Genomic DNA, 27715 nt, shown 5'->3' with positions numbered 1-27715 from the left:
TCAGCATTGCTTCACATGAGACCCACTGAAAATGTTACCTAGTAGGGTAACGAAACGTCTGGAAATGAACCTTGCAGCTCAGCGAGCAAACCTACATCAAAAAGTCTTACATGTTTCTCAGCCCTATTCTCTCCATGTTCCCCAGAACCCTTGATCCCCTCACTAATCGAGAACATATCTGTCTCTGTCTTAAATACACTCAATGACTTGATCTCCAAAGCCCTCAATGGCAATGAGTTCCACAGGTTCACCACCCTCTGGCTGAAGAAATTCCTCCTCATCTCAGTTCCAAAGGGTTGTTGCCATTGGATTACATAACAATCCAATGTTATGTAATCCAATGGCAACATCCAAATTCAATTCATTGATTCCAGAAAAATGCTGGCAATCCTTCCAGATGGTGGATCACTTTTTATCATCATCATCCAATTAACTTTCAAGACATGAATAAGCAACCCAACCGAATGAATCTTTAAATCAGGAGGAGGTCATTCAGCCCCTCAAGTCAGTTCCATCGTTCAATATGGTAATGGCGGTTCCATGCCCTAACTGCATCTATCTACCTTTGCTCCATATCCCATCATCCCTCAACCAGAATCCACATGTCAGCCAAGGCAGCAAAGAGGTGCAGGCCAGTAAAGTGTTCTGGTGGTGAGACAAGCATCTTCAAATTTATCCTCTTTTGATACACAGTACCAGGGGATCTAAGGACCAGGAGTCATCATATGGACACACAAAGACATTGCTGAGTTTTCATCCCAACCGATAGGAGCTAAATGGTATGACGACATCTCCCTCCCATTCCCTGGGTGAAAGCAGATGCCTACAAACAGGCTTGGGATCTGGACACTTCATTACATTCCTTGACATTATACAGAGATTGGATTCATTTTCCCATCATGCCAGCTGCTAACTAGGCTAACACCACGTATCACAAGAAATATTGTCAGGTTGGAGGTGTTAGTGCCATCTATCTCATTCACAAGAGAATCTGCAAACGAATCAGCTCCTTGTGTGTGGGCAGTGTGTCGTGGGTCTTCAGGGAGTCACTGAGATTGTGTTTCAGCTCTCTTCCTGACCACAGCTCGGACCCACACCTCCCGTGCTTTCTTCCTGAACTGCTTTCCCACAAGGACATAGAGCACGGGGTTAATGCAGCTGTTGGTGCAGGCCAGGAAGCTCGCAATCTGATTGCTGTTACTAATCGCTCTTTCTAATGAGCAGCCCTGCAGGATGTTTGAAAACAGAAAGATCCTGAGGAACTGCAGCAGCTGAAAGGGCAGCCAGCAAATGACAAAGACCAAAAGGACAGCGAGCACCAAGATGGCTGCCTTGCTTTCCTTGTGCACTTGCTTGAAGCGCTGCATTTGGTTGTTCCTCAGGACCTTCAGGATCTGAAATGTGCAGAAACTGAGGATAAACGCAGGGATCAGGAAACCAATGGCAACCATCAGAATGTCCACGTTCAGAACCCAATACTTATTGGGGTAATCAAGTAAGCAGGCAGAGATGTTCAAATCTTCCACATAGATCACTCTCCGGAATATGATGATGGGACTACTCATCAGCAAGCTGAACATCCAGATGATGAAGCAGTTGATCTTGACACATGAGAGTGTCCGCATTCTGCCGTAATGAAGGACTTTCACCAGAGCCAGGTAGCGGTCAATGCTGACCATCACCAGGAAGTAGACACTGCTGTACAAGTTCATATAAATCACCGAGTTGACGTAACGGCACAGGAAATCTCCAAAGGGCCATTCGTAGTGTAGGGCAATGTTAACGGCCCAGAAGGGGAGGCCAGCCAACAGGAGCAGGTCAGCCCCAGCCAGATTCCCCAGGTAGAGCTCTGGCACCGTGCAACGTCCTTTCTGTAAACACAGGACCATCAGGACAAAGCTGTTCCCCACAACGCCAGTGACACACACCACCATGATGTAAATCGGCTGAAAGGTGTACAGCCACTCCCAGAAATTACCTTCGGGGCAAGCGAGTGAGCCATTGGAGCTGTTGACTGCGCTGAGATTAGGAGCCGGTACCAGGGACTGGTTGGGAGCTGTGTGGACATTCATTGGGGCACTGTCTGTGAGAAAAGAGACAGAGACCAGTTAGCTTTTCTGACAAGAAATCTCAGTAATTTACAAACAAAATGAAGTAACATTGTTCTTCCCCTCAATGTCCAGAAACTCTGGCCAATATTCTGGGAACACGGATTTTAATCTCACCATGGCAAACGGTGAAGTCATAATTTAATAACATCTGGAATGAAGAGCTCCGTACAATCCCTACAATGTGGAACCTGGCCATTCCACCCAACAAGCCCATGCTGACTCTCTGACGAGTGTCGCACCCAGACTCACCCCCCCCTACTGTAACCCTGCATTTCCCAAAGCTAACCCAACTGAGCTGCACATCCCTGGACACAGTGTGCAATTTAACATGGCCAATCCCCTTAACCTGAACATTATCAGACTGTGGGAGGAAACCAGAGCACCCAGAGGAAAATATCACAGACACAGGGAGAATGTGCAGCAGGGAGATAGTCACTCAGACCTGGAATTGATCCCAACCAACTCTGAAGATGACCCTGAATCCATCAATGATTTTTGGAAAAACCCACTGGAGTCGCCAATGGCTTTGAGGGAGGAAAATCTGCTATCCTGACCTGGTCTGGCCTGCATGTAACTCCAGACACACCGCAATGTGGTTGAATCTTAAATGGCCTCTGGATAATTAGGAATAAACAATAAATGCTGACCCAGCAAGTGACATCCACGTCCCCTGAATGAATTGAAAATAAACTTATTCTGCAACAGTCAAACATAGAGAAGATTTTGCCTGATAACCCCTACATTTGAAACCCATCACTCCCAGTTAAGCATGACTTCACAGGCAGATTCCAGTTGACAGTAAATTATAAGCTATACGTTAGCAGATCGAGTTAAGTCAGACCTTACAAATTGGTTTAAGAATTCACAAAGCATATAAATCACTCAAAAACAATGTTCAAAACATGTGCAAGGAAAACTCCTGCTGATTATAGAAAATCTCCTTCTCTGAAATAACCTGATTCCGAACTGAGAGCAACGGCCAACCAATGGGATTTCCCTCGGCCCTGCCTTCCCCAATAGTCTTCACATCTGCAGAACGTCCCCAGCTCATTGTGGACAATGTCAGTCCAGGCCCAGCGGCTGTTACTCAATCAGTACTTAGTCCCAACTTCTTCAGTTAGTCTCTGTCTTCCTCACCCTGTCTGGGCTGAACTACCACATTCACCAACTTACAGAGTCATAGAAATAAACAGCACGGAAACAGACCTTTCAGTCCATTTTCTGCATGCCGACCAAATATTCTCAATAACCTAGTCCCATATTCCAGTATTTAGCCCATAACCGTCTAAACCCTTCCTATTCATATACCCACCCAGATGCCTTTTAAATGTTGTAATTGTTCCAGTCTCCACCATTTCCTCTGGCAGCTCATTCCAGACACGCTCTCTGTGTGAAAACATTGCCCCTTCAGTCTCTTTTATAGCTTTCCCCTCTCATCCTAAAACTGTGCCCTTTAGTTCTGGACTCCCCCACCTCAAGGAAGAGACTTTGCCGATTTATCCTATCCATGCCCCTCATTATTTTGTAAACTTCTGTGAGGTCACCCCTCAGCCTCCAACACTCCAGTGAAAACAGTCTCAGCCTACTCAGCCTTTCCCTATAGTTCAAAGCCTCCAACCCTGGCAACATCCTTGATGCTCCCCGAATTTACGACATACAGGATCTTGTGCCATTGGATCCGGTGTTGGGAATCTGGCTGAGGGGTCCCATGGAAGTGGAAGCCAGGACAATGGACAGCAATCAGAGAGAGATGAGCGGACACTTACCAAGTGAGAGACCTCCAGAGGCTGTGAAAGAGCTGCTGAGGCCAGCCAGAGGTGAGGAGACTGAGAGGGAGTGCTGTCTTCCCCGGGGGGGAGAGAGGCTGCTGAAACAGGAATCTCTCCTGTAGCTCCACACACTTTCACTGCTGGCTCTTCACGAGCTGCTGTTTTGTGCGGAGTTTGTACAAAGCACTTCCCCTTCAGTGAAAAAAGGAAGTGACTGTCAGCGGCATCATCCAGCCCTCAGGCTAGAGACGGCGCAGATGTGAAATGGGACAATACCTCTCTAATAAACGCTGCCAAAGGGCACAGGAACAACATCATTTCCAACCATTACAGAATATTCTGACTTGGAATTATAGATTCCCTACAGGGTGGGAGCAGGCCATTCGGCTTATTAAGTCGACACTGACTCTCCAAACAACAACCCACCCAGACCCACACCATCCCTGTAACCCTGCATGTCCCATGGCTAACCTGCCTCACCTGCATATCCCTGGACACTAAGGGCAATTTAGCATGACCAGTCCTCTCTAACCTGCTTATCTTTGGGCTGTGGGAGGAACGTGGTGTAACCCAAGTCCTTGGTGCTATGAAGCAGCAGTGCTAACCACTGAGCCACTGTTTTGCCCTAATGTCTCATAGCCCCTTCATGATCACAGGAACTGACTGCAACAGCACAGGGGCAGCACTTTCACCATGTAGAATCATAGGGCCATAGAGTCATAGAGTTACACAGCTCAGAATATACCCTTTGTTCCAATTCGCCCATAATGATCAGATACCCTAAACTGATCTAGTCACATTTACCAGCATTTGACCCATATCCCTCTAAACCTTTCCTATTCATATACACAACCAGATGCCTTTTAAATGTTGTAATAGGACCAGCCTCCACCACTTCCTCTGGCAGCTCACTCCATACATGCACCAACCTGTGGGTGAATGGAATGCCCCTTAGGTCTCTTTTAAATCTTTTCACTCTCACCTTAAGCCTGTGCCCTCTAGTTTTCAATGCCCCTACTCTGTAAAACAATATCTTGGCTTTGACCCTATCTATGTCCCTCATGATTTTATAAAATGCCATAGTGTCACTCCTCAGCCTCTGATATTCCAGGGAAAATAGCCCCATTCTATCCAGTCTCTTCATATAACTCAAACCCTCCAGTCCCAGCAACATCCTTGTAAATCTTTTACAAATGCTTTCAAATTTGCAACATCTTCCCTATAGCAGAGAGACCAGAATTAAACAGAGTATTCTGAAAGTGGCCTAACTAATGTACAGCTGCAACATGACCTCTCAACTCCGATACTCAACGCACTGATCAATGAAGGCATGCGTACCAAAACCTTCTGCACCAACCTATCCACCTGTGACTCCACTTTCAAGGAACTATGAACCTGCACTCCAAGGTCTCTTTGTTCAGCAGCACTCCCCAGGAGCCTTACCATTAAGTTAATCAGTTCTGCCTTGGTTTCCCTTACCAAAACCCAACGTACCTTTATCTAAATTAAACTCCATCTGCCACTCCTGCCCATTGGCCCACCTGATCAAGGTCCTGTTGTAATCTGAGGTAACCTGCCTGCTGTCCACTGCACCTCCAATATTGGTGTCATCTGCAAACTTACTCACCATACCATATGATCACGTGCAAAACATTTATATAAGATGGAAAGTAATGGACCCAGATCCTTGCAGCACACTGCCGGTCACAGGACTCCAGTCTGAGAAACAACCCACCCTCACCACCCTCTGTCTTCTATCCTTAAACCAACTTTGTACCTAATTGGCTAGTTCTCCCTGTATTCCATGTGATCTAACCTTGCTAACTAGTCTGCCACATGAAACCTTGTCGAACTCCTTGCTAATGTCCATACAGACAACATCCACCACTCTGTAAAAAGACCAAAAGAACTGCAGATGCTTGAAATCAAAAACAAAAACAGAAATTGCTGGAAAAACTCAGCAGGTCTGGCAGAATCTATGGAGAGAAGTCAGAGAAAGTTGCTGATAAGGCTGGTGTTGCTGTTGGCAGAGGCCTCCTTTCTCCCCCTGGACCATGAGCACACCTTTGAACACCAGGCTATTGTGTCAGTTATGGTCACTAATCTCATTCCCCCTGGTGATCTCCCCCCTTCCCCACTACACAGCTGGTAGTCTCCCAACCCCACTTCAATCTCATCCTAAAACCCCCAAACAGGACTGACCAGGCAGTCCCATTGTACCTGCCTGCTCCTGCCCCACAGAGCTCAGCTCTCCCAGACTAGACTCGTGTTTTCTCCCCCTCGCCCAGTCTCTGCCCACTCACATCCGTGATTCCTCTGACGCTTTACTCCAGTTTTGGATCGTCCAGTTTATGGGCTCCAGCTACCTCCCCTTTCCCATGGAGGTACAACCCCCCCTTCCACACCCATCCCCCACCAGGATGGTCTCAGGGCTCTCCATTTCTTCCTGGAGTAAAGGCCTGAACAGTCCCCACCCCCCAGCACCCTCCACCACCCAGCCGACCCCACCCTCACCCTCAACAACTTCTCTTTTCATTCCTCTCACTCCCTTCAGCTCAGAGAGGAGGCGATGGGGACCCGCATGGCTCCAGTTATACCTGTCTCTTTGTGGTGGATGTGGAACATTCCTTGATCCAATCCTATTCCAGACCCCACCTGCAATGTTTTCTGGTATATTGACAACTGCCTCCCTCTCTCGTCTGGAATTAGAAAAGTTTATCAATTCCCCTTCCAAGTTCCAACCCGCTCTCACCTTAACTTGATCCATCTCTGACTCCTTCCTTCCCTTCCTCGACATCCCTGTTTCCATTTCTGGGGATAAAGTGCCCAACAACATGCATTATAAACCCACCACCACCCACAGGTACCATGACTACACATCTTCACACCCTGCTTCCTGGAAAGACTCTACTCCATTCTCCCATTTCCTCTGTTTCCGTGGCATCTGTTCTGATGTTGCCAACTCTGACCAGGGAGACTCCGAGATGTCCACCTTCTTCCTCGATCAAGGGGTCTCCAGTGCTATTGTTGATATGACCCTCAGCTGGGTCTGATCTATCTTTCACAATTCACCTTCACCCCCTTTATTCCCTCCTACAACAGTGATAGTGTTCCCCTTGTCCTTACCTACCATCCCGCCAACATCCACATCTAGAGGATCATTAGCCGCCATTTCTGTCACTTCCAGCAAGATGCAACCACCAGACACCTATCCCACTCCCCTCCTTTGTCTGCCTTCCACAGAGACCATTCCCTCTGGGATACTCTGTCCCACTGCTTCTTCATTCCCAACATCCAGCAGCACTACTCCCAACCGCCCCCCCCCCCATCTCCCCCCCCACAACTCCATGCCTTATCCTCTACAACTGCCAAAGGTGTAACATCTGCCATAGAGTCAGAGAATTGTAGAGTCATACAGCACAGAAACAAGCCCTTCGGTCCAACCAGTCCATGCAGAACATGATCCTAAACTGAACTAGTCCCACCTGCCTACGCCTGGCCCATATCCCTCCAAACGTTTCTGATTCATGCATCCATCAAATGTCCTCAGGTAGTTCATTCCACAGACAAAGCACCCTCCGTGTAAACATCTTCCTCTAATGCTGTTTTAAATCTCTCGCCTCTCACCTGAAAAATGTACTCCCTAGTCTTCAAAAACTCCATCCGAGGGAAAAGACAACTTAGCATTACCTCGATCTATATCTCTCATTATTTTATAAACTTTGATCAGATCGCCTCTGAAATTCCTACACTCCAATGAACATAGTCACGAGCTCTCCAGCTTTTCTTATAACTCAAACTGAGAGGGGATCTGATTGAGACATATAAGATTATTAAAGGATTGGACACTCTGGAGGCAGGAAACATGTTTCCGCTGATGGGTGAGTGCCGAACCAGAGGACACAGCTTAAAAATACGGGGTGGACCATTTAGGACAGAGGTGAGGAGAAATCTCTTCACCCAGAGAGTGGTGGCTGTGTGGAATGCTCTGCCCCAGAGGGCAGTGGAGGCCCAGTCTCTGGATTCATTTAAGAAAGAGTTGGATAGAGCTCTCAAGGATAGTGGGATCAAGGGTTATGGAGATAAGGCAGGAACAGGATACTGATTGAGGATGATCAACCATGATCATATTGAATGCTGGTGCAGGCTTGAAGGGCAGAATGGCCTACTCCTGCACCTCTTGTCTATTGTCTATAAACCTTCCATATCCAGCCACACCCTGGGAAATCTCTTCTGAACCCTCTCCAGCTTAATGCTATCCTTCCTATAACTGGGTGACCAGAACTGGACACAGTATTCCAGAAGAGGCCTCACCAACGTCCTGTACAACCTCAACATGATACCCCAACTTCAGCACTCAACGGACTGGGTAACTAAGGCAAGCATGCTAAATGCCCTTTTAATCAAACGTCTCATGAGACATTCCAACCTGAAACATCGACTCCCTTCCTCCTCTGATGCTGCTAGACCTGCTGTGCTTTTTCCAGCTCAACTCTGTATCCACCCTGTCTATATACAAGGAAACCTCAACGAATTATGTAGTTGCCCCGCTAAGTCCCTCTGTTGTACAACACCACCCAGGGTCCTACCATTAATTGTATCAGCCCTGCCTTTGTTGGTTTTACCAAAATGCCATGCCTCGCATTTATTCAGATTGAACTCCATCCGCCATGTTTCAGCCCATTGACCCATTTAATCATGACCCCTTTATAATCTTAGAAAACCTTCCTCACTGTCCACGCTGCCACCAATTTTGTTGACGACTGGAAAAGTGCTAACCATGCCTCCTACGTTCTCATCCAAAACATTTATATAAACGACAAACACAAGAGGACCCAGACCAATCCCTGTGGAACACCGCTGGTCACAGGCCTCCAGTCCGAAAAGCAACACTCCACCATTACTTTCTGTCTCCTGTTATTAAGCCAATTATATAGCCAATTGGCCAGCTCACTCTGAATCCCATGTCCATTTACCTCCCCCCTCCTTAGTATCCAAGGGCCCAAATACACCTTCCAGGTGAAGCAGTACTTTACCTGCCCTCCAAACCATCGAGGAGAAAGGGAGGCTTGCAGATGCTGGAGATCAGAGTCAAAAAAGGTGGTGCTGGAAAAGCACTTTTGGTCAGGCATCATCCAAGGAACAGATGTTACATTCCTGATGAAGAGCTTATGCTCTCAATGTCGACTCTCCTGCTCCTCAGATACTGCCTGACTGGCTGTGCTTTTCCAGCACCACACTTTTTGACTTCACACCATCTACTCTACTGCATTCACTGCTCACAATGTGGTTTCCTCGACATTGGGCAGGCAAAGTGTCGACTGGGTGACCGCCTCATGGAACATCCACGTTCTGTCTGAGCTTCCAGTTGCCTACCAACCCTTCCCCTGTTCCCTGGCCAACATCTCTGTCTCAGGCTTGCTGCAGTGCTCCAGTGAAGTTCAATGCAAGCTGGAAAACAAATCCCCAGCAGTCTTCTGGACTCAATATCGAGTTCAATAACTTTGGTGCCTGAGCTCTCCCATGTCTTTACTCTAAACCCACACAACAGGTCTTGTTATCCCATAGTCTGCTATTTTGTTTTGTGGAATCCCCACAAGGTGGAACCAGGCCGTTCGGCCTACTGAGTCCACACCGACGCTCATAAGAACGTCTCACCCAGACCCACCCTATCCCTGGATCCCTGCATTCCCCATGGCTAAATCCTCCCTCTAACCTGCACATCCCTGGATACTATGAACAATTTAACATGGTCAATCTACCCTAACCTGCACATCGCCAAACTGTGGGAGGAAACTGGATTCAGGTCTTGAAAGTTAATTGGAATTTACAATGATAAAAGATTCCAGCATTTTCTTGGAATCAATGAACTGAACCTGTGTTATGACTCAACGGTTAAACTTTCTGTTAAATAAACCAAACACCCAGAAAAACTCACTTCACCCCATAATCTGTTAAAATATGAATGACAGGGAACTCCCAAATTCCACTATTTAAAGAAAATGACATCAATTTATTCTTTAACTCTAAAAGTGAACATTAAACAACAGCTATTCACAACTCTAAGCACCCCCCTTTCTCTTTACTGCTTATTACCTGCCTCCAACTCTATAACAGTACACTGTTCCTGTAAAACACTTATTAAAATTACATCAACTTAATTTCAAAACCACACAGCCACTGATGTCTTCTGCATCTTTCTTCTTCTAGCTGCTGATCTCCCTGGGTCATCATCTTTCCTTTTACTGTGAATATGTTTCATATGACAAGGTACCATTTTTGAGAAAAAGTGTTTCCTAATTTCTTGGCTCTCTCTCTCTTGATGGCAGTTGCTCTATCTCCAATTTTCAAAATTCCTGTATTTTAATGTCCCCAACATCAGATCATCTCATCAGTTCAGTGTTGGCAAAACAATAGATTCAAACGCGATTGGGTTTTGGCATCCTGGGGCATAGTTTTAACTGATTGGTTAAATTCAAAATGTTGTCAAAACAGCAATTAACACAGGTATCCATTTCACAGCCAAATGTTACATATTTTCAATTTTTCGGTGCATTCTGGGACATGGTGATATAATCATATAGACAGGTGTTTGGAATCTCTCAGTTCACAACAACATTCACTCTCTCTTAAAGGTACAGTACATGCCTTCAACTTTATAACACCTCCCTCTTTAAGAAAAAAATGAACCATCAGAATGAAAAGATTTTTTTTCCAATTCTTAATCCCATTACAATGAAATACATAGGTCATTAATCTAAATTCATATTAATTTCTGCACACACATACATATTACATTGGAATCTGTCCAGTCTTATAGAACATTACAGCGCAGTATAGGCCCTTCAGCCCTGGATCTTGCGCCGACCTGTGGAACCAATATGTAGCCTATCTATCCTACACTATTCTATTTTTCTCCATATGTCTATCCAATGACCATTTAAAAGCCCTTAAAGTTGGCGAGTCTAGTGCTGTTGAAGACAAAGCATTCCATGGCCTTACTACTCTCTAAGTAAAGAAAATGCCTCTGATATCCGTTCTCTATCTGTCACCTCTCAATTTAAAGCTATGTCCCCTCATGCTCGCCATCTCCATCCGAGGAAAAGGCTCTCACTGTCCACCCTATCTAACCCTCTGATTATCTTATACCGGAACTCCCCAGGGTTCCATTTTTTCCTGCTGTTCATAAGCTAACTTTATGTGTAAGTTGGAACAGATATGGGTAAATTAGTCTGCCCATTCATTAGGATGAAACATTGTAGGTAAGTCAGATTTTTTAAACTAATTTTTATAAATGAGAAGCTGAGGTTGGTTCGTACGTACAGGACGTTTGTAACCCCGGGACTTTCTGTATGTCTCAATTAAGTCATTACTCAACCTTGCTCTCTCTAACAAGAACAGCCTCAAGTCCCTCAGCCTTTCCTCATAAGACCTTCCCTCCATACCAGGCACTATCTTATTAAATCTCCTCTAAACCCTTTCCAAAGCTTCCACATCCTTCCGAGAATACAGTGACCAGAACTCCCCACAATACACCAAGTGCAACCACATCAGAGTTTTGTACAGCTGCAATATGACCTCATGGTTCCAAAACTCAATCCCTCTACCAATAAAAGCTAACACACCATATGCCTTCTTAACAACCCTATCAACTTTCAGGGATTTATGTACATGGACACTGAGATCTCTCTGCTCATCCACACTACCAAGAATCTTACCACTAGCCCAGTATTCTTTATTCCTGTTGCTCCTTTCAAAGTGAATTACCTCACACTTTTCCACATTAAACTCCATTTGCCACCTCTCAGCCCAGCTCTGCAGCTTAAAAAGAAAAAGGAAACAAAGAAAATTTACAGCCCAGGAACAGGCCCTACAGCCCTCCAAGCCTGAGCCAGTCCAAATCGATTGTCTAAACCTGTCACCCAATTCCTAAGGATCTGTATCCCTCTGCTCCCCACCTACTCATGCATCTGTCCAGACACATTTGAAATGAAACTACTGCCTCTACTACCTCTGCTAGCAAAGCATTCCAGAAACTACCACCCTCTGTGTAAAGTACTTGCTGCGTGTATCCCCCTTATCTATGTCTCTCTGTAACCTGCAATATCCTTCAGCACTGTCCACAACCCCATCAACCTTAGTGTCATCCACAAACTTACTAACCTATCCTTCTAAGCCCTCTTTCAGGTCATTTATAAAAATGACGAATGGCAGTGGACCCAAAATGGATCCTTGCCGTGCACCACTAGTAACTGAACTCCAGGATGAACATTTCCCATCAACCACCACCCTCTGTCTTCTTTCAGCTAGCCAATTTCTGATCCAAACTGCTAAATCACCCTCAATCCCATGCCTCTGTATTTTCTGCAATAGCCTACCGTGGGGAACCTTATCAAACACCTTACTGAAATCCATATACACCACATCAACCACTTTACCCTCATCCACCTGTTTGGTCACCTTCTCAATAAGGTTTGTGAGGCATGACCTACCCTTCACAATTCCGTGTTGACTATCCCTAATCAACCTATTCCTTTCTAGAAGATTATAAATCCTATCTCTTTACCAAACTCTTTACCCACAACCGAAGTAAGGCTCACTAGTCTACCAGGGTTGTCTCTACTCCCCTTCTTGAACAAGGGAACAACATTTGCTATCCTCCAGTCTTCTGGCACTATTCCTGTAAACAATGACGACATAAAGATCCAAGCTAAGGCTCGACAATCTCTTTCCTAGCTTCCCAGAGAATCCTCGGATAAATCCCATCCAGCCCAGGGGCTTAACTATTTTCACACTTTTCAGAATTGCTAACACCTCCGTCTTGTGAACCTCAATCCCATCTTTCCAGCTCAGCACTGTCCCCATGACTTGTGTCCTACCTGCCTATCTTCTTTTCCACCTATCCACTCCACCCTCCCTCTGCCCCCGACCTATCACCTTCATCCCCTCCCCCACTCACCCATTGTACTCTATGCTACTTTCTCCCCACCCCCACCTTCCTCTAGCTTATCTCTCCACCCTTCAGGCTCTCTGCCTTTATTCCTGATGAAGGGCTTTTTGCCCGAAACGTCGATTTTACTGCTCCTCGGATGCTGCCTGAACTGCTGTGCTCTTCCAGCACCACTAATCCTCAATCCCATCTTGTCTAGTAACCTGCATCTCAGTATTCTCCTCGACAACATTGTCTTTTTTCAGTGTGAATACCAACGAAAAATATTCATTTAGTGCTTCTCCTATCTCCTCGGACTCCACGTACAACTTCCAACTACTGTCCTTGATTGGTCCTAATCTTACTCTAGTCATTCTTTTATTCCTGATATACCTATAGAAGGCCTTAGGGCTTTCCTTGATGCCCATCTGCCAACAACTTCTCATGTCTCCTCTTGGCTCTTCTGAGCTCTCTCTTTAGGTCTTTCCTTTCTACCTTGTAACCCTCAAGCGCCCTAACTGAGCCTTCATGTCTCATCCTAACATAAGCCTTCTTCTTCCTCTTTACTTTATCCCCGTGATATCACATTTTTACAACCTGCAACATGTACAACTTGCAAACTAAAGGTCAGACACCTAAGACTCCAATGAAATTGTCTCATATTTTTGTCTAAATCATTCCAACAACGTAAGAGGATTATGGTCAGTGTGCACAACTGTCTCTGACACATTGTTCGTCACATAAACAATAAAATGTTGTAAAACAAAAAAAATATAAAATTATACAACAATCAAATAACAATAAAATGTTGTAAGGCCAGGAACAAACTCAGTAACTCTTTTCCGATGGTAAAAGGATTTTCTCTAGTGGGTGTTGATCTTATTTGAAAAGTAGCCAATTCATCATCATCGTCCTGTACCAGTATAGCTCCAACTCCTTTATTGCTTGTATTGATTGCAATTTTGAAGGGTTTCAAAAATTGTGGTGTAGCTAAAACTGTTGTGATAGTTAATACTGCTTTTAAAATCTCAAAAGCCTCCAAAATTGTGTGTTCTTCTTTCGTAAATCAGTTAGCGGTGCCACTACCCTGCTGAAGTTTGGAACAAACTTCCGATAGAATCCACATAGTCCCAAAAATCGAGACACCTCTGTCTTCGAGGATGGAAATTCCTCGATGACATTCGGCTTGGCATTCCGTGGGGTCCATCTTCCATGACCGATGTCATGTCCCAAGAACATCACCTCTACCTTTGCAAGTTCTGTTTTCTTTACGTTTATTACCCATTTTGCTTCTCGTAATCCGTTCAATGAGCTCTGCCAAGTGGGCCATGTGATCTTTCCATGACTCGCTAAATATCGCTACATCATCTCGATAGACTGCACAGTTAGTGAACCCAGCCACAACTCTGTTCATGAGCCTTTAGAATGTGGATGTGGCATTCTTCATTCCAAAGGGCGTCACTTTAAACTGATATAGCTCATTTGGGATTACAAATGCAGAAAGGTCTTTCACTTTCACTGATAAAGGTACCTGTCAATAACCACACAGTAAGTCCAACTTTGTGGTTTAAGTGGCTTGTCCATCTTTCTCTATATATGCCTCCAATCTTGGGATTGGATAGGAGTCTGATTTTGTTGCGGTGTTGACCTTCTGATAGTCCATGCGCAATTGTTGAGTCCTGTCAGGTTTGGAAACTAATGCAATCGGTGAACTCCACTCACTCTGACCTGGTTCGATGATATCTTCGTTAAGCATCACATCCACTTTCTTCTGGACCTGTGTGGCTTTGAGAGGATTAAGTCTGTTGGAGATATTGTTTTATTGGAACAGCATTCCCAACTTCTACCTCATGCGCAATAGTATTAGTATTCCCCAACTCATCCTTGCACAGGTCCTCATACAGCTGCAACAAACATTTCAGCGCGTTTCTTTGCTCCTGAGACAGATAGCTCACTAATCTATCCCACTCCTCAAGGAATTCCTCATTATTTAACATATTTTGAGACACATCAAAACTCGTTGACATTTGAATTTAATTCCTCACTGTGCAGGGCAGTAACTAATACCTGTTTCTCCAGTTCCCTGTCTCTACCAAAGTAAGATTTTAACAGATTTACATGACATACCCAACACAATTTTTACCATCTGCCATCTTTATCAGACAGTTTACCTGACTCAACTCTTTTTCTCAATTTGATAAGTGTTATGACACTTATCTGCTTATTTAAAAACCAGCAACACAGAAAAGATTTATCCCTTGCAATAATCTATGAAAATTTGCGAGGTCAAGAACTATTTAAAATAAAAATTACCAACTTTATTTCTTAATGTACAACAGATAATAACTAACTAACAACTATTTAGAACTCCTTCCTCTAACCTATCTTTTACCTTCCCTTCTGTCATACTGGTTTGATGAAACTTAAAAATGTGTTGCTGGAAAAGCGCAGCAGGTCAGGCAGCATCCAAGGAGAAGGAGAAACGACGTTTCGGGCATAAGCCCTTGGTTTGATAAAACCCCCGATTAAGATTTACAAAACAAAACTTTTTATCTCACAAACAGGCAGCTTTCAGTTTTCTCCATATTCCTATCTTCTTTTCTTCTTCTTGGGGTTCTCTTTTACAGGTTACTGATCTCTAAGGGTACCTTTAAGAGAGGCATTTTTCATGCAGTCTTTACATTCTGGTAGCTTGGCAGTTCTCCTCTCAACTGTTCAATTGTCCCCAGTCTTATACCCCCAAAGCATCGGACTGTGTCATTCGATTTTAAGATTGTCAATATACTCAATTCAAACTGGATTGGGGTTTGGTAATTTTTAGGGTATAATTTAAACCGATTGGCCTAATTAAAATCTGTTTTGTCATTTCCAGGCAACTAGCTACCCCAGTAGCTGGAGCACGTTACATTGTGCTTATTGAGAACACTTGGTGCTGTCACTGCTAGCTTTTACTCTACACCCACATCTTCATAACACCCCCCCCCCGTAAGAAAAAAATGAACCATCATAATGAAAAGGTGGCTTCATTTTTTCTCTACTTTTTAAACACATTACCCTAACGTACTGATAACTTTAATATAAGTTCACCTTAATTTCTTCCCATATACCTGTAAATACATAACATTAAATAAAGACAAATTTCTATCTGTTAAATCCATGATAACACATTTGCAATTACATTCTTATGACCCGCAACATGTACAATTTTTAAATTAAAAGTTTGTAACATAAGACTCCAATGAAATAGTCTCATTCTTGACTTTAAAGCGTTCTAAGAAAGCAGATTGTGATCTGTGTACACAACCGTCTCTGACACGTTGTTGGTGACATGCCCATTAAAATGCTGTAAAGCCAGGACCGAACGCAGTTGTTCCTTTTCGATGGTGGAGTATTTTCTCTGGGGGATGTTGATCTTTGAAAAGTAACCAACTGACAGTCCCATCCTCATCTTCCTGCAGGAGGACAGCTCCAACTCCACTGTCACTGGCATTGATGGCGACTTTAAAAGGTTTTGAAAAGTTTGCTGTAGCTAAAACTGGTTTGGTGGTTACTAATTTCAAATAGTCGAATGCCTCCTGGCATTGTTCTGTCCACAGAAACGTTGTGTTCTTCTTCAGCAAATCGGTTAACGGTGCCACTACACTGCTGACATTTGGAACAAACTCCCGATAGAATCCGCTGAGTGCTAAGAATCGAAGCCCCTCTTTCTTTGAGGTTGGTCGTGGAAATTCCTCGATGACCTTCGTCTTTGTGTTCCATGAGGTCAACCTTCCATGATCAATGTTATGTCTCAAGAATGTTACCTTTGCTTTAGCAAATTCTGTTCTTAAATATGCCCTTATACAGCAGTGACAAATCTTTCAACAACGTTCTATGCTCCCGAGACAGACAGCTTACTAACCTATCCCACCCCTCAAGGACTTCTTCATTTTTTAATCTATTTTGAGGTACATCACAATCCACATCATCTGGATTTGATTCCTCACACTGCAAGGCAGTAACTAACACCTGTATCTCCCTCTAGTATAATATAGTTTCAACATGTTCACATGGCATACCCGATACCTTTTTTTCTCTATCTGGCATCTTTACTAGATAGTTCACCTGACTCAACTTTTTCTCAAGTTGATAGGGACCACTAAACCTGGCTTTGAAGGGATCTCCTATCACTGGTAACAGTACTAACACGTCACCCCTTGGGAAAACATCTGGGTCTCAGAGTTTTTATCTGCCACCTGCATCATTCTGCACTGTGCCCTCTTTAGGTGCTGTTTAGTTAACTCACCCACTCGATTTAGTCTCTCCCTCACCTCTGATACATAATGTAATTGTGAGATCTCCGACTTTGGGCCTGTCAATTTTTCTTTAATTAATTTCAAAGGGCCTCTCACTTCATGCCCAAATATTAATTCAAAGGGAGTGAACTGAGTAGATTCGTTTAGGGCATCTCTAATGGCAAAAAATACAATTTTTTCCTGCATCATTACATAATACAGGGTGTCCACTAACTGAATCTCAATTCCTTCATCTTTCTCTTTACTTTTTGCTTTGTGCTGTGGTTTATGACAGTGGGATCTGGTTACCCCAAAGTCTAGGAAAATACCAGGATATTTCTGTTTTAACTCCTCAGTTTCTTGGTCTTCCTTGGGCTTCTCCACAGTAAGGGGTACCACTCCCACCTTGGATCCTGCCAAATCATTCCCAAGAACAAACTGAATTCCTGGAACTGACACTCTGTCAGTCACTCCCACAGTAACTTCCCCAGTCTGGAGTTGGCACTCCAACCTGATCTTACATTGGGGAATGCAAAACATCTATTCCAGGAATTACCACACTCCCGAGTAACAGATCAGAAAGAGAGGATATTTGCTTATCCCTTGCTATCAGCAACTGGTTAGATCCTATATCTCTCAAAATTATAACTTCTTGTCCTTTTCCTCCTGTTCTTCCTGAGTAAACTTTACCCAGAGAGGCGAATTCTTTGTAGAGATCAGGTACTAACTCCGTATCCAGCCCCTGCCTGGGCTGTGCACTCACCTGCAGCTCCTCAGCTCTTCTTGGGGTCTCCTTTACTACCTTCACTAATGCCATCGGCTTAGCTTCTTTACCACATCTTTTCCCATAGTGCCTTTCTTTAATGACCAGCTCTGTGACTTTACATGTCCCACCTTCTCACAGTGGGAACACCTTTTCCCAGGGCCCTTCTGAAACCACGGGCACTGTAATTTTCTGTGTCCCACTCCATTACAGTGAAAATATCTGAGGCCTTTCACCTTTCACGCTCTTGGGCTTCTTTAACAAGTGGCAAATTATTAGCAACGTTCTCTACTCGTTCTTTCGGAATGTCGGCTTTCCCCTTCTCCCAACTTCTATCCCTCGCAGGACGATATTCTGGCTGAAAGCTTGTCTTCTGACTGCTAATTCTGCTGCCCTTCTCACTTCCTGAACTTTCTGTCCCTCTACGTGAATTCTTTCCGTCTCTGGAAGTGAGTTTTAAATAATCTCTCAGAGCCTCAAAGGTCCTATCTATTTTCAAAGCACGCACCCATTGATTAAAATGACAATGTTTAATTCTTTTGAACTCAACATAAGTCTGACCTGGTTCCTTCTTTGTGTTTCTGAACCGCTGTCTGCATGCTTCTGGTACTAATTCATAAACACTTAAAATAACCTGTTTAACCTCTTCATAATCTCTTGACCCCTCATCTGACAGTGCAGCAAATCCCTCACTAGCTCTGCCTACCAGTTTAGTCTCAACTACCATTATTCATGAATCCTCGGGCCACTCCATTTGCCTCAACAATGTTTCAAATGAAATAAAAAAGATTTTAACATCTTTCTCATCATCTTCTCAAATTCCAATTCTCTCTCGTTTTGCTCAGCTAAGAACTTGCTCTCTCTTTCTTTTTCCTCTCTTTCTCCCTTTCTTCTCTCTCTCTTTGCTCAGCTAAAAACCTCTCTCTCTCCCTCTTTTCCTTTCTCTCCCTTTCTCTCTCCCTTTGTTTATCTTCTGACTCCATTTTCCTCAATAGTGATTTAAAGTTTTATATCTCTCCTGCACTTGGCTGTTTCTCTGACACACCTAAGTGTTTGAGTAACTCCCTGTCAATTTTAGTTTTACCTTTATCTTTGGTTAATCCCAAATCTAACTTATTTGCTAATTCTAAAAGAATGGCCTTCATCTTTCCTTCTACACTTTCGTGGCAAGTCTGAGAAACATCTTCATGTCCCAGAACCTTTTTAGCAATTTTAAGAGCCATTTCTTTCACTTTTAATTTAATCAACCACAAGTTGCCAAAACTAAACAAATTGTCTCACCTACATTTTATTTAAAGACCTAGGACACTAACCTGCAAATGTTTAAACCTGCTGGGATTTTTTGTACCCCCAAATCTATTCAAATCAATCTAAACCAGTTCAATTCCCAATGACGAGCCCCAAACGATTACGAGAGGGTGGTATGTGTATGGAATGAGCTGCCAAAGGAAGTGGTGGAGGCTGGTACAATTGCAACATTTAAGAGGCATTTGGGTGGGTATATGAATAGGAAGGGTTTGGAGGGATATGGGCCGGGTGCTGGCAGGTGGGACTAGATTGGGTTGAGATATCTGGTCGGCATGGACGGGTTGGACTGAAGGGTCCTTTCCATGCTGTACATCTCTATGACTCTATGACATGGGATAATCCCTCCTGCTTATTTAAAACCAACAACACAGAAAAGAGTTATCCCGTGCAGTAATCTGTGAAAATTTGAGAGGTCAAAATCTATTTAAAGTAAAAATTAACAACTTTATTTCTTAAAGTATAACATAGAATAACTAACTAACAACTATTTACAACTCCTTCATCTAACCTATCTTTTACCTTTCCCTCTATAATACTAGTCCAATAAAACCCCCGATTAAGATTTACAAAACAAAACTTCATATCTCCAAACCAGGCAGCTTTCAGTTTTCTCTGTATTCCTGTTTTCTTTTCTTCTTCTTGGGGATTCTGTTTTACAGCTTACTGGCTGATAAAGGTACCTTTAAGAGAGCTACTTTTTGAGCAGTCTTTTTTCCAAACTGGTTCCTTGGTAGTTCTCCTCTCAACTGTTCAGTTTATCCCCGTCTTATACCCCCCAAAACATCGGATTGCATCATTAGCTTTTAAGATTGTCAATATACTCAATTCAATCTGGATTGTAGTGTGGTATGTTTTGAAGGTAAAAATCACACAACACCAGGTTACAGTCCAACAGGTTTATTTGGAAGCACTAGCTTTCGGAGTGAAGCTCCTTCATCAGCCGCTTGTGGAATATGAGATTGTAAGACACAGGATGTATAGCAAAAGTTTACAGTGTGATGTAACTGAAATTATATATTGAAAAAGACCTGGATTGTTGTTAAGTCTCTCATCTTTTAGAATGACCATGTTGGTTTCAGTTCTTTCATTTGTAAATCCCAGAACTTTTTTTAAGTTCACATTCTCAAGTGAACTTTAACAATTAGTGTCATGTCAGCCCAGATAATGCATTTAAGTTGTGAGCTGTTCTGTGTGAGACTGTCTGTGCCATAGTAGTCAGACTGATTCTAATCTAAAAAATGGATTTACAAAATCTCACATGGATTCATGCAATTTTTGAGCAAAGTTAAATGTAATTCTGCAAGTACAAATTCACCCCACAAATGCATATGTGTGTGTGTGTGTGTGTGTGAGGTGGGTGGGGGGTGGGGGTGGGAGGAGGGAGGCATAATGTGTGTCTATGAGAAAGTGTGTGTATGTGTATGAGTGTGAGTGTGAAGGGGTATAAGTCTGTGAGACGCTCCGTGTCTGAGTGTGGGAGTGTATGTGTGAGTGTATGAGAGAGGGTCTGTGTGAGTGTATGGGTCTATCAAAGTGTGTGTAGGAGTGTGTGTGTGTGCAGGAGTGTGTGTGCATGTGTTTGTGTAGGAGTGTCTGTTTGTCTGTGTCTGTACAAGTGTGTCTGTGTGTGTGCGCGTCTGTCTGTCTGTGTGTATAATGCAATGGGTTGCCTGAAGCGTGACATGAACCCAAGGTCCCGGTTGAGGCCCTCCCTATGGGTATGGAACTTAGCTATCAGCCTCTGCTTGACCACTTTGCACTGCTGCCTGTCCCGAAGTCCACCTTGGAGGATGGTCACCCGAAGGTCTGAGGTTGAATGTCCTGGACCACTGAAGTGTTCCCCAACCGGGAGGGAACACTCCTGTCTGTTGATTGTTGTGCGGTGCCCATTCATCTGTTGCCGTAGCCCATGTTCGGTCTCACCAATCTACCATGGCTCAGGGCATTCTTGGCTGCAGCGTATGAAATAGACTACACTGGCTGAGTCACATCAGTACCTGCCATGTACATGGTGGGAGGTGTCCCCACGCTACATGGTGGTATCCATGTCGACCCTCTGATATCTCTTGCAGTGCCTCCCGTGACAGGGTTGTATGGAGTTGTCCTGAAAGCCGGGCAGTTTGCTGCAAACAATAATCTGTTTGAGGTTTGGCGAGATGTGAAGGTCTTGGTGAGGTGCTCATCCTCATTGATAATGTGCTGCAGGCCGCAAAGAACATGGCGCAGTTTTTCGGCTCCTGGGAAGTACTGGACAATGAAGGGTACCCTGTCGGTGCAGCTCATGTCTGTCTCCTGAGGAGGACATTAAGGTTTCTAACTGTGGCATGTCAGAATTGGCGGCCGATGAGTTGAGCATTCTACCCCATTCTAATGGGGGCATCCTTGAGTACTTCCAAGTGTCCATCACATTCCTTCTCATCTGAACAGACCCTGTGTATGCGTAGGGCTTGTCCATAGGGTATGGCTGTTTTAATGTTATGGGTGGAAGCTGGAGAAGTGTAGCATCACGAGGTCATCCGTGGGTTCGTGGTAGAGTGTGGTGCTGAGGTGTCCATCCTTGATGGAGATGCATGTGTCCAAGAATGAGACAGAAAGTAGAGAGTAGTCCATGGTGAGTTTGATGGTGGGATGAAACTTGTTGATGTCACTGTGTAGTTTTATCAGTGACGCCTCGCCATGGGTCCAGAGGGAGAAAATGTTGTCAATGTACCTGGTGTATAATGTTGGTTGGAGATCCTGCATAGAGAAGAAGTCTTGTTCAAACCTGTGGGTGAACATGTTGGCATATTGGGGTGCAAATTTGGTCCCCATGGCTGTTCCATGTGTCTGGATGAAGAACTGGTTGTCAAAGATGAACATTTACAAAATTATGAGGGGCATGGATAGGATAAATCAGCAAAGTCTTTTCCCTGGGGTCGGGGAGTCCATAACTAGAGGGGCATAGGTTTAGGGTGAGAGGGGAAAGATATAAAAGAGACCTAAGGGGCATCTTTTTCACACAGAGGGTGGTACATGTATGGAATGAGCTGCCAGAGGATGTGGTGGAGGCTGGTACAATTGCAGCATTTAAGAGGCAGCTGGATGGGCATATGAATATGAAGGGTTTGGAGGGATATGGGCCAGGTGCTGGCAGGTGGGACTAGATTGGGTTGGGATATTTGGTCGGCATGGACAGGTTGGACTGAAGGTGTTTCCATGCTGTACAGCTCTATGACTCTATGACTCTATGTTGTGATCGAGGATAAAGCGGATGAGTTGTAGGATGGTGCTCGGAGATTGGCAGTTGTCGGGATTGATACTATAGCTGTTGCCATGATGCCATAATTGTGGGGGATATTGGTGTAGAGTGCTGAACTGTCCATTGTGACGAGGAATGTTCCCGGTTGGACTGGTCTATGGATGCTGAGTTTCTGTAAGAAATCTGTAGTGTGGCAACAGAAGCTGACGGTCCGCTGTACAATGGGTTTCAAGAGGCTCTCACACAGGGTCCCATTCCCTGGTATGATGGGACATCCTGGTGTGTTCACTTTGTGTATCTTCATAAGTTTACCTACCATTTGGCATGTCTGACAGTTATGGCAAAATGTAACCACATCCTTGTGCATTCGAGGCCAATGGAAATGCTTTTGTACCTTAGCCTGAGTCTTCCTCACACCTAGGTGATCTCCTACAGGTATTTCATGTGCTACCTGTAACACTTCCTGTCTGTATGCTATCAGCAACACAATCTGGTGCACTTCGGCCCATTTCTCCTCTGCACTAACTTGCCGTGGTCTCCATTTTTGTTTTAGGATTATATCTTTCAGACAATAACCCTCAAAAATGCATCCTGATTCCTTTTCTGAGTATGCATTAACATAAATATATCTTTTATTGTCTCGTCTTTCTGTTGTAAGTGTTTTTCAGGGATAAACACTTCTGCCTGACCCTTTAACTGTTCAGAATTTTTCTGCACCAGTTGTCAGCTAACTCTTTCATCTTCCTCTTTAGTTTTTGCTTCTTGCTGTGTCTTATGACAGTGGGATCTTGTTACTACATGTGCACTCTCCTGCAGCTGCTCAGCTCTTCTTGGGGTCTCCTTTACTACCTTCACTAATGCCACTGGCTTAGCTTCTTTTACCACATCTTTCCCCACAGTGCCGTTCTTTAATGACTAGCACTGTGTCTTTACGTGTCCCACCTTCTGGCAGTGAAAACAACTTTCCCAGTGCCCTTCTGAAACCACGGGCACTGTAATTTTCTGTGTCCCACTCCATTACAGTGAAAATACCTGAGGCCTTTCACTTCCTTTTTAGCCCTTGGGCTTCTTCTTTAACCTGTGGTAAATTATTCCTAGGGTGCTCTACTCTTTGTTTTGTAATGTAGGATCCCCCTTTCTCCGAATGTCTATCCCTCACAAGATGAAATTCTTGCCTGAAGCTAAACTTTGCCTTATGCACCAGTGCATATTCATCTGCCATCTCTGCTGCTCTTCTCAGTTCTTGAACTTTCTGTTCATCCACATGAATTCTTAGCATCTCTGGCAGTGAGCTTTTTAAACTCCACCAGCAGAATAATCTCTCTTAAAGCCTTGTGTGTCCTATTTATTTTTTAGGTCCACAACCATCTATCAAAATGACGATGTGTAATTCTTTCAAACTCAACCTAAGTCTGACCTGGTTCTTTCTTTATGTTTCTGAACTGTTGCCTGTTTGCTTCTGGTACCAATTCATAAGCACTCAAAATAGCCTGTTTGACATGTGCATAATCTCTCCACCCCTCATCTGGCAGCAGTACAAATAACTCGAGATCTGCCTACCAGCTCAGTCTGAACTATCATTACCCACATGTTCTCCAGCCCATCCAGCTGCCTCGCCAATTTTTAAAATGAAATAAAGAAAGCTTTGACGTCTTTCTCATCACAATGTGGCAATGCTTTAACATCTTTACATACGTCAGTATCTTCTCCCTTCATCTCTATCCTGTTAAGTTCAACTTCTGAAGTTCAAATTTTCCCTCCCCTTCTCTTTCACTTCCTTTTCTCTTTCTTTGCTCAGCTAAGAACCTTCCTTCCCTTTCATTGTCCTTTCTCTTTCTTCATTCTCTTTTTCTCCCTTCTCTCTTCCTCTCTCTTTTTCTCCCTTCTCTCTTTCTCTCTTTCCTTCTCTCTTTTTCTTTCTTCTCTCTCTCTCTCTCTCTCACACACACACACACATACATGTTTTCCTCTAACATGGCTCTTCTTTTCCTTTCTCAATTTTCTAACTCCATTTGCTGCAATTGCAATTTAAGTTTTTTTTAACCCTACTGCACTTGTCTGTTACAGTGCTTGACCAATTCCATGACAATTTCAGCTTTCCTTGAATCCGAGCTTAAACCCAATTCTAATCTATTTGCTAATTCTAAAAGTATGCCCTTCTTCTGTCTTTTTAAATTTCTTGGCAAATTTGGGAAGCACCTTCAAACCCCAGAAGCTCTTGGCAATGTTAAGAGCCATTTCCCTCACTTTGAATTAACCACTCACAAGTAACCAAAACTTTACAAATTGTCTCACCTATGTTTTATTTCGCGATCTAGGCCACAAATCAGCAAGTTTTTAAATCTGCTGGGGTCTTCTGTACCCCAAGTCAGTTCAAACTGTCCAAATCCCCGACTGGATTTGTCTAAAGCTGTCCAAATCTCGGACCCAAGACGCCAAACTGTTATGACACAGATGCGAATTCCTCTGTTAATTAAACCAAACTCCCAGGAAAGCTTGTAAGCTATTAAAACTAGGAGGGACAGAGAACGAGCTAATTTCATGTTTTTTCAGAAAATAACATCAATTTATTTTTTATCTCCAAAAGTGAACACTAAGCAACTATTCACAACTCAAACACACTCCCCTTAACTTTATTATACGCCTCCAACTCTATAACAATATGCTGTTCCAATAAGACATTTATTAAAGATACATCCACTTAATTTCAAAACCACACAGCTGCTGCCTTCTCCTGTACCTCAGTCTTCCACTGAAGATCTCCCTGGGTCATCTTCTTACCTTTTACTGCGAGTATGTTTCATGGGAAAACGTACCTTTGATACAGAGTGGTTCCTAATGTCTTGGCGAGCTCGATGTTAGCTCCCCTTATGTTTCTGTGTCAATGGCAGTTGTTCTCTAACCAATTTTAAAAAGTTCTGCATTTTATACCCCATAGCACCGGATCATCTCATCAGTTCAATGTTGGCAAAATAATACATTCAAACTCGATTGGGATTTAGTATCCTGGGGCATAATTTAAACTGATTGGTTAAATTCAAATTGCTGACAAAACGGCAACAGATATCCATTTCACAGCTAAACGTTACATATTTTCAATATTCCAGTACACTCTGGGACTGCCATCTCATGACATACACAGGGGCTTGTAATTTCTCAGTTCAAATCTTCCACATAGATCACTCTTCGGAAAATGATGATGGGACTACTCATCAGCAAGCTGAACATCCAGATGATGAAGCAGTTGATCTTGACACATGAGAGTGTCCGCATTCTGCCGCAATGAAGGACTTTCACCAGAGCCAGGTAACGGTCAATGCTGACCATCACCAGGAAGTAGACACTGCTATAAAAGTTCATATAAATCACCGAGTTGACGTAACGGCACAGGAAATCTCCAAAGGGCCAATCATAGTGTAGGGCAATGTTAACGGCCCAGAAGGGGAGGCCAGCCAACAGGAGCAGGTCAGCCCCAGCCAGATTCCCCAGGTAGAGCTCTGGCACCGTGCAACGTCCTTTCTGTAAACACAGGACCATCAGGACAAAACTGTTCCCCACAACGCCAGTGACACACACCACCATGATGTAAATCGGCTGAAAGGTGTACAGCCACTCCCAGAAATTACCTTCGGGGCAAGCGAGTGAGCCATTGGAGCTGTTGACTGCGCTGAGATTAGGAGCCGGTACCAGGGACTGGTTGGGAGCTGTGTGGACATTCATTGGGGCACTGCCTGTGAGAAAAGAGACAGAGACCAGTTAGCCTTTCTGACAAAGATAGAGAATTGTAACCAGACCATGGAGCATCGCTCCATTGCAACAACACACAGGGACACACAGCTATATTATCCATAGGGACCTTAGACAAAGGGGAAGAATAAATTATACGTTTATGGCAGATACAGCTAAGTCAGACCTTACAAATTGGCTTAAGAATTCACAAAGCATATAAATCACTCAAAAACAATGTTCAAAACATGTGCAAGGAAACCTCCTGCTGATTATAGAAAATCTCCTTCTCTGAAATAACCTGATTCCGAACTGAGAGCAACAGCCAACCAATGGGATTTCCCTCGGTCCGGCCTTCCCCAATAGTCTTCACATCTGCAGAACGTCCCCAGCTCATTGTGGACAATGTCAGTCCAGGCCCAGCGGCTGTTACTCAATCAGTACTTAGTCCCAACTTCTTCAGTTAGTCTCTGTCTTTCTCACCCTGTCTGGGCTGAACTACCACATTCACCAACTTACAGAGTCATAGAAATAAACAGCACGGAAACAGACCTTTCAGTCCATTTTCTGCATGCCGACCAAATATCCTCAATTAATCCAGTCCCATATTCCAGCATTTAGCCCATATCCCTCGAATAATTTAGCATGTCTGCTCAGCATGGACAAGTTGGACTGAAGGATATGCTTCCCTGCTCTGTGACTCTATGGCATGTTTTTGTGTCATTAAGCAACCTTTCCTGAAGTACTTTCTCAGACACATTCCTGACAACAACAAAGCATTGCAGATGTTGGAAATCCAAACTGCAGCAACTCAGCAATTCTGGCAAGAGCAGGAGAAACGGGGTCAACTCTTCTCCAGAAACCCTCATTCCATCAGAACCAGATCCTCACTCTCTTTTGGAAACCTGCCCTGACTGATCATTTCACTGCTTGCTATTCCTCTCTCCCTCTCTCTCTCTCTCTCTCTCAGGGGGTCTCATGCTCTCCCACCCAGGGAGGAGAAAAGGTAAGTCTTCCCCAAATTTCCGAAATGCAGGAGTCTCCACTGCAACTTGTGCCATTGCATCCGGTGTTGGGAATCTGGCTGAGGGGTCCCATGGAAGTGGAAGCCAGGACAATGGACAGCAATCAGGGAGAGATGAGCAGACACTTACCGAGTGAGAGACCTCCAGAGGCTGTGAAAGAGCTGCTGAGGCCAGCCAGAGGTGAGGAGACTGAGAGGGAGGGCTGTCTTCCCTGGGGGGAGGGGGGGGAGAGAGGCTGCTGAAACAGGAATCTCTCCTGTAGCTCCACACACTCTCACTGCTGGCTCTTCACGAGCTGCTGTTTTGTGCGGAGTTTGTACAAAGCACTTCCCCTTCAGTGAAAAAAGGAAGTGACTGTCAGCGGCATCATCCAGCCCTCAGGCTAGAGACGGCGCAGATGTGAAATGGGACAATACCTCTCTAATAAACATGGCCAGAGGGCACAGGAACAGCATCAATTCCAACCATTACAGAATATTCTGACTTGGAATTATAGATTCCCTACAGGGTGGGAGCAGGCCATTCGGCCTATTAAGTCGACACTGACTCTCCAAACAACAACCCACCCAGAC

General features: G+C 44.1%; 1 protein-coding gene across 3 annotated transcripts; it reads right to left on the bottom strand.

Moving 5' to 3' along the window:
* Nucleotides 1–540: 540 nt before the first annotated feature.
* On the bottom strand, nucleotides 541–27403 carry LOC122553916 (B2 bradykinin receptor-like). Of its 3 annotated transcripts, XM_087989579.1 has the most exons (3): nucleotides 27273–27403; nucleotides 26019–26123; nucleotides 541–2083 (listed from the first exon to the last, which is right to left on the bottom strand). In XM_087989579.1, exons 2-3 carry the CDS (start codon nucleotides 26110–26112, stop codon nucleotides 1047–1049), a joined length of 1131 nt encoding a protein of 376 aa, XP_087845705.1. In that variant the 5' UTR covers nucleotides 26113–26123; nucleotides 27273–27403; the 3' UTR covers nucleotides 541–1046. The 3 variants fall into 3 exon arrangements, with proteins under 3 accessions (XP_087845705.1, XP_087845707.1, XP_087845706.1); XM_087989581.1 differs by lacking the exon at nucleotides 26019–26123; XM_087989580.1 differs by lacking the exons at nucleotides 26019–26123; nucleotides 27273–27403 and adding an exon at nucleotides 3878–4018.
* Nucleotides 27404–27715: the final 312 nt, after the last annotated feature.

This window comes from Chiloscyllium plagiosum, unplaced genomic scaffold (assembly GCF_037043375.1).
Source record: "Chiloscyllium plagiosum isolate Xiang-an unplaced genomic scaffold, Cpla_swu_hap1 HiC_scaffold_8, whole genome shotgun sequence".
Taxonomy (NCBI): Eukaryota; Metazoa; Chordata; class Chondrichthyes; order Orectolobiformes; family Hemiscylliidae; genus Chiloscyllium; species Chiloscyllium plagiosum.
This window is presented reverse-complemented; position numbering and strand designations above follow the sequence as displayed.

Bases quoted from the DNA above. Each gene is read 5' to 3' on its own strand.
- LOC122553916 (XM_087989579.1), bottom strand. From the start codon at position 26,112: ATGAATGTCCACACAGCTCCCAACCAGTCCCTGGTACCGGCTCCTAAT. The intron at 2,084-26,018 runs GTAATTTCTGGG...CTTTTCTCACAG, and splicing joins CTCACTCGCTTGCCCCGAAG to ACAGTGCCCCAATGAATGTC.